At 38.7% G+C, this 9133-nt stretch overlaps 1 protein-coding gene across 4 annotated transcripts in view; it reads left to right on the plus strand.

Annotated features, from left to right (window-relative positions):
* Window positions 1–8427, plus strand: part of COL8A1 (collagen type VIII alpha 1 chain) — a 228784-nt gene extending 220357 nt beyond the window's left edge. For all 4 annotated transcript variants that reach the window (XM_007493590.3, XM_056793379.1, XM_007493591.3 and 1 more), the window contains exon 4: window positions 2988–8427. In XM_007493590.3, the coding sequence (XP_007493652.1) occupies window positions 2988–4894 (1907 nt within the window). In that variant the 3' untranslated portion in view covers window positions 4895–8427. The remainder of the gene's footprint in view (window positions 1–2987) is intronic.
* Window positions 8428–9133: the final 706 nt, after the last annotated feature.

Raw genomic sequence — 9133 nt, forward strand, 5'->3', positions numbered from 1 at the left:
GGAGACAGAGTTTTTGTTTGAAGAAGAGAATAAAGGGGAAAAATAGGTGAATAGAGAGCCAGATATGGAGACATGGGTTCCTGGCTTACAATATGGCCTCAGATACTTCCTAGCTTCATGACCCTGGACAAGTCACTTAACCCCCATTGCCTAGTTCTTACCTGTCTTCTACCTTAGAACCAATTTTTAGTATTGATTCTAAGATGGAAGGTTAGGGTTTTAAAAAAAAAGAACAGAGAGAAAGCCAATTTTTTTTAGATCAAATTATATAAGAGGGAGTAACATCTTCTGAAACTGGATAGATTGATTGGAATCAGGTTGTTCAGGGCTTCTAAAAGTTAAACACAAAAGTTTATATTTTATCCTAGAGACAGTAAGAAGCCAGTGGAATAGAAGAGTCCTTAATAAGGAAAATGCTTAAATCCTTAAGGAAAGTTACTTTAGTGACAAGTTGGTATGACGAATTACAATGGGCAGAGTCCAAACAAATTAAAACTTTCAAATTACTTTTTCTTTCAACAGATGTTTATAAAGTGAATGCATTGTATAGACAATTGTGATAGGTACTGGATGGAGCCTGGGGGAACAGAATACAAAGATATTGGGGCCTCAGGTTTCCTAATTTGTAAAATGGGAAGGTCATACTAGAAAGTCTGAGTCCCCTTTCAGCTTCAGAGCTATAATTTTAATGGCCCTTAGGGGAGAGAGAGAATAGGTACAATACCTGCAAATTTTATTTTTAGTTTTCTGTTCACCCCTGCGTTATAATAAATTATTAGTTATTCGGGGACTAATAATCCAAATTCTGGATTTGTTTTTACTCCTTTCTCTATAGTTGGCTCTGTTTTGGGTCATTTCTGTACTGAGTAGGATCAGTACCATTCAGCAAACAGAAAAAAGAAAAGAATGAAAACCATGTCAATTCATTTTGTTCTCTGACAGCAATCATGATCAAAGATATGAGGATTAGAAAGGGTTTGCTGTTGGCCAAAGTGGGTATTTGGCATTATCTCAATATTTCATTTATTAGTGACCCAATTTAGCAAGAGAAACTAAGGTTTGGATTTTTTTTTTGCATTTTGAATTTTATCTCAATTTCATTATTGTTATTATTATTATCATTCCTGTTGTTGTTTATGATGATGTGGATCAGTTATAGTTACATATTTCATTTTCCTTTATGCCAAAAATTAGAGTTGTCACAAAGAAATCAAATGTTGAATTTTTAAATTAGGAATTTTGGAGGGGTAAAATTCAGAAGACTTAAGCAAGTCTCTTTAATTCTAAAGAAAAGGGTATTGTCAAATATTGCAATACTGTACACACACAACAGAATAATTATCTTCTTTCATGAGGCAGTGTATATGATGATGAAAAATCCTAGCATATTAGTCCTGTCTCTGTGAGGTACAATAGAAAAAACACTGACTCTGGAATCAGAGGATATAGGCTCAAATCCTAGCTTTAATATTTGCTACCTTTGTGCCCTTGAGCAAAGCACTTAAACTACCTCAGTTTCTTCATCAGTAAAATGAGGGTATTAAACTAGATGATCTCTGAGGTCTCTTCCAGCACTAGATATGATCCTATTATCATACTCAGACTCTGGAAGCTAGGAATTGCATCTTCCTTTCATTTGATGTTCATTCATTGTTTTTTTTTTCAATAGCTATTCTCAGAGTATACTATGTCCAAGACATCATGTTAGCTTCTTAGGATGATTAAAAAATAAGGAGACTGGATCTCTGCCCTCAAGAAGATTATATTCTAGTAGAGGAGAAAAGATCAAAACACAAATGCATTTAATACAGAGTATTATTGTTCAATAAATGAAGATACAAAGTGTTTGGAGAGTCTGGATGGGGAAGAAATCACTTCTGTCTAGAAGGATGAAGGAAGATGCTACAGGGGAAAGGGCCATTGAATCTAAGCTTGGGAGGACTCAAAAGATGGTGTATTCTAGGTGAAGGAGTCATGAAAGGAAAGTCTGAGATGTGCTCCTCAAACAGTGGAAGAATCTAATCTGAAGTTTAATGGGAATAAAAGTTATGGCTGGAAAGATAGGCAAGAGACAGAACATGAAAGACCTTGAATACTCAACTCAGAGTTTGAATTTTATTCCAAAAATAATAGAAAATCATCAGAGATTTTTTTTTAAAGCAAGAGATGTGGCAAGATAAGAATTGTGCATTAAGAAGATTAATTTGGCAACCAAATGAAGAATGGTTTAATAAGATGAGAGGAACTATGACAGGCAAGACAAGAAATAATAACATACTGAATCAGGGAAGACATCAACAATGGAAAGGAAGGAATGACTCAGGGAAAGTGTATTTATAGAATAAACAGGGCTTGTCAATTGACCAGAAGGTGGAAGGGAAGGAAAGTGAAGTAAATCAATAAGTATTTATTAAGCACCTACTATGTGTAGCATGGTGCTAAGACTGGGAATACAAAAAGTGACAAGACAGTTCCTACTCTTAAGTAGTTTACAGTCATTAAAATGGTAGAGACATGATGCAAACAGAATATAGGGGGGGAAAGTACAAAGAAGCTATATTCAAGATAAATAGAAACTGATGAAAAGAGAGGAAATGCTAGTATTAAGGGAGTGGGAAAGGCTTCCTGTAGAAAAGTCAGTGATGATTGTCACATTCTAAGTGTAGAAAACTGACTTCTTGACAAGTCAGGAGGAAGAGCAGGGTTTTTTCATTAGTTAGCATTGAAAAAAAATCAGTGCTTTTCATATACTAAAACTATGCTTCAATGAAGTGTCAACTTTATTCACTATGTTTATAAAAGTATAGCACATTGTTCCCATTCTTTTCCATCCCCATTAATTATCCTACTAAATACATAGTATTTTAACTTAACTGACTAAACAGTCTCAACTTTATTGAGGTTAAAACTAATGTATTTCACCATCTCTCTCTCTCTCTCTCTCTCTCTCTCTCTCTCTCTCTGTCTGTCTGTCTCTCTCTAAATAGAAATACCATTAGCCAGCTTAAGAGGAGAACAAGGTCCTCGTGGTGAACCTGGCCCAAGAGGACCTCCTGGACCTCCAGGTATACCAGGCCATGGAATACCAGGAATCAAAGGAAAGCCAGGGCCACAGGGCTACCCAGGGATTGGCAAACCAGGTATGCCTGGAATGCCAGGAAAACCTGGAGGCATGGGAATGCCTGGGGCAAAAGGTGAAATAGGACCAAAAGGAGAAATTGGACCTATGGGAATGCCAGGACCACAAGGACCTCCAGGGCCTCATGGACTTCCTGGTGTTGGAAAGCCAGGTGGTCCAGGGTTACCAGGACAACCAGGACCAAAGGGTGAACCAGGACCCAAAGGACAGCCAGGACTTCCTGGTCTTCAAGGCCCTAAAGGAGAAAAGGGCTTTGGGATGCCAGGTTTGCCAGGACTTAAAGGTCCCCCTGGGATGCATGGACCTCCTGGACCTGTGGGGCTTCCAGGAATAGGCAAACCAGGGGTGACAGGATTCCCAGGGCCACAGGGTCCTCTTGGTAAACCAGGCCTTCAAGGTGAACCAGGACCCCAGGGCCCTATAGGTGTACCTGGGATTCAAGGACCACCTGGTGTACCCGGAGTTGGAAAGCCAGGTCAGGATGGCATCCCTGGACGACCTGGATTTCCTGGTGGTAAAGGGGAACAAGGACTACCCGGGTTGCCAGGACCTCCTGGCCAACCAGGGATTGGGAAACCAGGTTTCCCAGGGTCTAAAGGTGACCGAGGTATAGGGGGTCTTCCTGGGGCTCTTGGACCTAGAGGAGAGAAAGGGCCAATAGGTGCACCTGGAATGGGCGGGCCTCCAGGTGAGCCAGGCCTGCCTGGAATTCCAGGTCCCATGGGACCACCAGGTGCTATTGGTTTCCCAGGGCCCAAAGGAGAAGGGGGAGCTATGGGGCCACAAGGACCACTGGGTCCCAAAGGTGAACCAGGGTTACAGGGTTTCCCAGGGAAACCAGGCTTCCTTGGTGAAGTGGGACCCCCAGGCATGAGAGGTTTGCCAGGTCCAATCGGACCCAAAGGGGAAGCGGGGCATAAAGGTTTACCAGGTATCCCTGGAGCTCCTGGGCTCATTGGACCCAAAGGAGAACCAGGAATCCCAGGTGACCAAGGTTTACAAGGCCCATCTGGAATTCCAGGAATTGGAGGACCAAGTGGTCCCATTGGACCTCCTGGAATCCCAGGCCCCAAAGGAGAACCAGGGCTACCAGGTCCTCCTGGATTCCCTGGGGTAGGAAAGCCTGGGGTAGCAGGACTGCATGGACCCCCAGGGAAGCCTGGGGCTCTTGGTCCTCAAGGCCAGCCCGGCCTTCCAGGACCCCCAGGACCTCCAGGTCCCCCAGGTCCTCCAGCTGTGATGCCTCCCACACCACCAGCCCATGGAGAATATTTGCCAGAAATGGGGCCAGGGATTGATGGAGTGAAAACCCCCCATGCCTATGGGGGCAAAAAAGGCAAAAATGGAGGTGTAGCTTATGAGATGCCTGCATTTACAGCTGAGTTGACCACGCCCTTCCCACCAGTGGGGGCCCCAGTAAAGTTTGACAAACTGCTCTACAACGGCAGACAGAACTACAACCCACAGACTGGCATCTTCACCTGTGAAGTCCCTGGTGTCTACTACTTTGCATACCATGTCCACTGCAAAGGGGGAAATGTATGGGTGGCTTTGTTCAAAAACAATGACCCAATGATGTACACTTACGATGAGTACAAAAAGGGCTTTCTGGACCAGGCGTCAGGGAGTGCTGTGCTACAGCTTAGACCCGGAGATCGGGTTTTTCTCCAGATGCCCTCAGAGCAAGCTGCAGGACTCTACGCTGGACAATACGTCCATTCCTCTTTTTCAGGATATTTATTGTATCCCATGTAAATAAAAAAAAAATAAGAAAAACAAGAGGAAAAAAAACAGCAAAAGAAATGAAATGACAAAGAAAAATCAAACACAAAACACATAATTGCTTCAAAGTTTTTATACTGTTGAAAAGTTATTTTTAAATGGAAATTTGGGCCATCATATATAAAAAAGTAATAATAAAAATGCAAGTTTAATGTTCTGCAGAGCTTGTTATTCAAATGACAGGAAGAATCTATGTATCACATTTCTAACAGTTGTTCTGTACCCACTGAAATCATATAAGCAAATATACATTATACACTTCCACAATACCATGCTTTCTAAAGTTCAGTCAAAATATTTCATTATGAAGGATCATAGCTAACACAAGTCATTCATTCATATTGTTTACTTAAAAGTACACAAGAATAAATCTTAAAGAAGCATCAATGACCAAAAATATATACCACATGCCATATTTACTTGCATAATTTGCCCCATATTTTCACCAGTACTTTACCAGTGAAACACAGGAAAGGGGCAATTATGTAGTAATACTGCTCTGGCTAAGATAATCTGAGGCAATGTATACCATCCAGAGGAGAGCTCCCTTCCGGTCAACTTCTGGGGTTGTCGGCAGCAGAAGCCCTATTGAGGCAGTGACATCACTCAGTGAGAGCCATTGCATCTATTCATCAATGAGTATTTACTGCACACCCAGAAGAAGCTGAGAAGATGTACTCAAGACTGCAAGAAGGGCCATGGAGGACCCAAAAGGACAAGACAAGGGCTGTATCCTCAAGATGCTTACAATATCACTGGGAAATGAGAATGGTGGTTAACCTGTTTATTCCTGAAACATTTTTCCCCCAAGGTTTCTTTCATATGCTTTGGTTCCTATTATTTCTTACTAGAGCTAACTAAACCAAAAAACTTGAAGTTATATGGGGAGAAAAAAGATTGGAGTCAACAAAATAAGTGCTCCCTACCCCACCCCCAGTAACCTTCAGATTCTGTATAATATTCATTACTAATAGCAAGTATCAACTGTATTTCAAATGTATATTTATATATTTTTAAATAGCCACTGTGAAGCTATAGCCAGAGAAAAGACAAATCATCATTTCTCAGTCATTTTCAACATCAAAGAGACTTTCTTGCCTACAGCAATAACTACATTAAATTGATTCTAACTTTTTTAAGGTTACAAAGTTCAATTAAATTTAAAAAAAAAACTAATATTCCTTTACACACAGAGCAAAAAACCTTTAGAATCCTATGAAAAAATAAATTTTTATTTGAAAATCAGTCCCCAGAACGTGAAATTAAGAGCATGCACATTCTCTGAAGTATGTGCTGAAACAGGATGTCAAGAACTGTTCCAAGTAAACTGCTGAAGACCCAATTATAATTTCAAAGGACAATCGCAATACATGATTTGTATGCTGCCTCATCAATTAAGGGGACTGCATAAAAAAGGTTACTGTAGACTAATATACATGCATTTTCGTCTATATGTCTAAATCAATGTACTTGCAAGACAGCGTGGCAAAGTAGATAAAGAGATGTCATAAGAATTAGGAAAACCTGGAGTCAAGTCCTGTTACACACACACACACACACACACACACACACATCTGGATAAGTCTCTTAACCTCAGTGCTAGTGTAACTCAAAAGAAGACAAACAATTCTTTCTCAATTGCTTTTCTAGATCTCAGCACCTCCAGATTTAGTAAATGATCTTCAAGAGTTGCTCTAACTGAAAAATCTCATCCCCCTGCAGCCAGTGTAGTGATGAGCTTCCACAAACTTAGCTGGCTTGGTCTTCAGACAATAGACATACAAGCCATTTTCAGGCCCACAACTGAAGCCTTCCCAGTGTGATAGGACCTGCCACAGTTGCACTTCACTAGTATAGCCTTCAAGAACCCAGAGACATTGTCATATCAAAATAATGTAAATTAATCAAGACCTTTGTATAGTTTTTCATTTCTACAGAAAAGGGAAAAACAAATAACTTCCAAGTAGTCATCCTAAGAACTGTGGACATGTTCAACTGGCATGTTTGTTAATTACAGTTTTAATGCAGCCTGATAACCTATGGTGAGAAATTACCTTAATGGGTGCCTAACCTCAAATATGTTATAGAATATATCAAAGAGTTAACTGTATTAAGTTTCCACCATAGATTTAAGAATGATCAAAAATGAATAATTTCTTCTGCTCTCAAAGAAATAAAAGAGCCTCTTCAAATCTATTTCCTTCCTACTACTGACAATGACATCCTATGGGACAAATATCATGGAGAATAAAAACATTATATATTTTCAAAATTCTAAATATGGAAAGAAGAAAGAAATGAGGGGGAAATATGCAAATAAATATGGTATAAACCCAGTGCATGGTGTATATGCCCAATATGAGTGTTTTCTAATGGGACTAGTTTTAACTAACCAGTTAACTAACTTAACCAATCCAGAAAAATTATCTTCTTTGCCTGGTGTGCCTTCTTCACATGAGGCATAGAAGTACAATTTCTTCTTAAGAGAATTGAAAACAAATTAATTTGTATCCACAGGATAATTTATTCACAACTAGCTAAATGCCAAAGGTTTTTATCCAAAGAAGCTTCAGCATTCATTTTCACAGCAAATAGCATCCGTTGGATATAAAGTCTTTATGTCTATTCTCTAAAATGACTAATATGATAAGGATGTTGGGATTTTGATGGGACAAATAAACCACATGCAGTACAGTACAGATCTGTGCCCCATCTGGTATATGAGTAGATGCATTCAAATGGACTTGAAATAAAATATCAAACTGGGACAACTCATTTGTGAAATGGTCTTCATATATGTATATATATGTATATATACATATATATATATATACATTCCAGTTAGTTTTCCACCAAATGTAGGGAGAAATTTTTTAATCAACTAAAATAAAATTTCATTTTCAGAATCATTGATAATAGTTGTTTCCAAATTTATTTATTGGTTGTTTTACTTATTTGCCTAAATTTGTATATTAGCAGGCATAAGCTTCTAACTTGTAGATGGCGGGGAGGAAGAGGAAAAATCCTATGCAAGTACTGTTTGTTCTACAATGGTGCTAATCTCAGAGCAAAATGATGAATTATTTCACTTAATTTAAATAAGAGTTTAAAATAGTTATCTATGTGTCTGTGTTTCCCCTTTGAGTGTTACATATTACACTATACTTTTCCTTTGGTATAAAAGCAGACTTAATATGAATCTGTTCTGAACCATATCTATTTAATTCAAAATTAACTAGAATCTGACCATGGAAAAATGGACAAAACTGGCATTACCATTATTTAAGTACAGAGTTTTAATACAGCATAATAACCTATGGGAGGGGAAAAACTTTAGTGGGTGTCTAATCTCACATATCTTACAGAATACATCAAAAAGTGAACAGACTGGTAACTGTGTTGAGTTTCCACTGTAGATTTAAGACTTGTTGATAGCAAATCATTTTTGTATTTAAATTTTTGTACTGATCTGAAAAAAAAAGTCTTATTAAATATCTTTAAAAGTACTCTTCTGTTGTTTCTCTTACTTAATACTATAGCAACTACACACAGTCTCCCAACGTGGTACAAGTATCACCAGTATGGCTTAGTGCCAAGAAAATTGGGCTTGGAGTTAGAAGACCTATTTTTTAGTCCCATCACTCATTAGTTATATGACTCTGCTTTTTCCTGTCTAATAGAGATAGAAATACTTGATTAATTCCCACATAGGTTTGCTGTGAGGAAATCTTCTGTAAGCCCTAAAGACCTATATAAAATTGAGTTGTTATTGATTATCCCCAGAATAGAAGACATCTAAGAGAAGAATCCCCATCAGAAACCTATTTCCAGGGGCAGCTAGGTAACTCAGTGAATAGGAAATTTGGTCCCAGATGCATCTTAGCTGTGTGACTGGGTAAGTCACTTCCTAATTTCCTGGTCCTTACCTTAAGATACTTAATATCCATTCTAAGATAGAAGGTAGGGACTTAAAAAGAAATTGTTATTCTATGCTTTTTCACTTTTCAAACCACTAAAAAAAAAAAGACTCATGCAGAATCAGGTTGGCTTCAAAGAGACCCCCTGATTTTTATATGTTCTGTAACTTCAGAGAAAGGCCCATTGTGTCTACCATCATGATGTCCAGTTCTGTAAAACAAGACCTTTTCCATGTCCTAAGACTAACCCCATACTAATGCTGCTTTTTGATAGTCAGTATGATAATATACTAGA

The sequence above is a fragment of the Monodelphis domestica genome, chromosome 4, assembly GCF_027887165.1.
Source record: "Monodelphis domestica isolate mMonDom1 chromosome 4, mMonDom1.pri, whole genome shotgun sequence".
NCBI lineage: Eukaryota > Metazoa > Chordata > Mammalia > Didelphimorphia > Didelphidae > Monodelphis > Monodelphis domestica.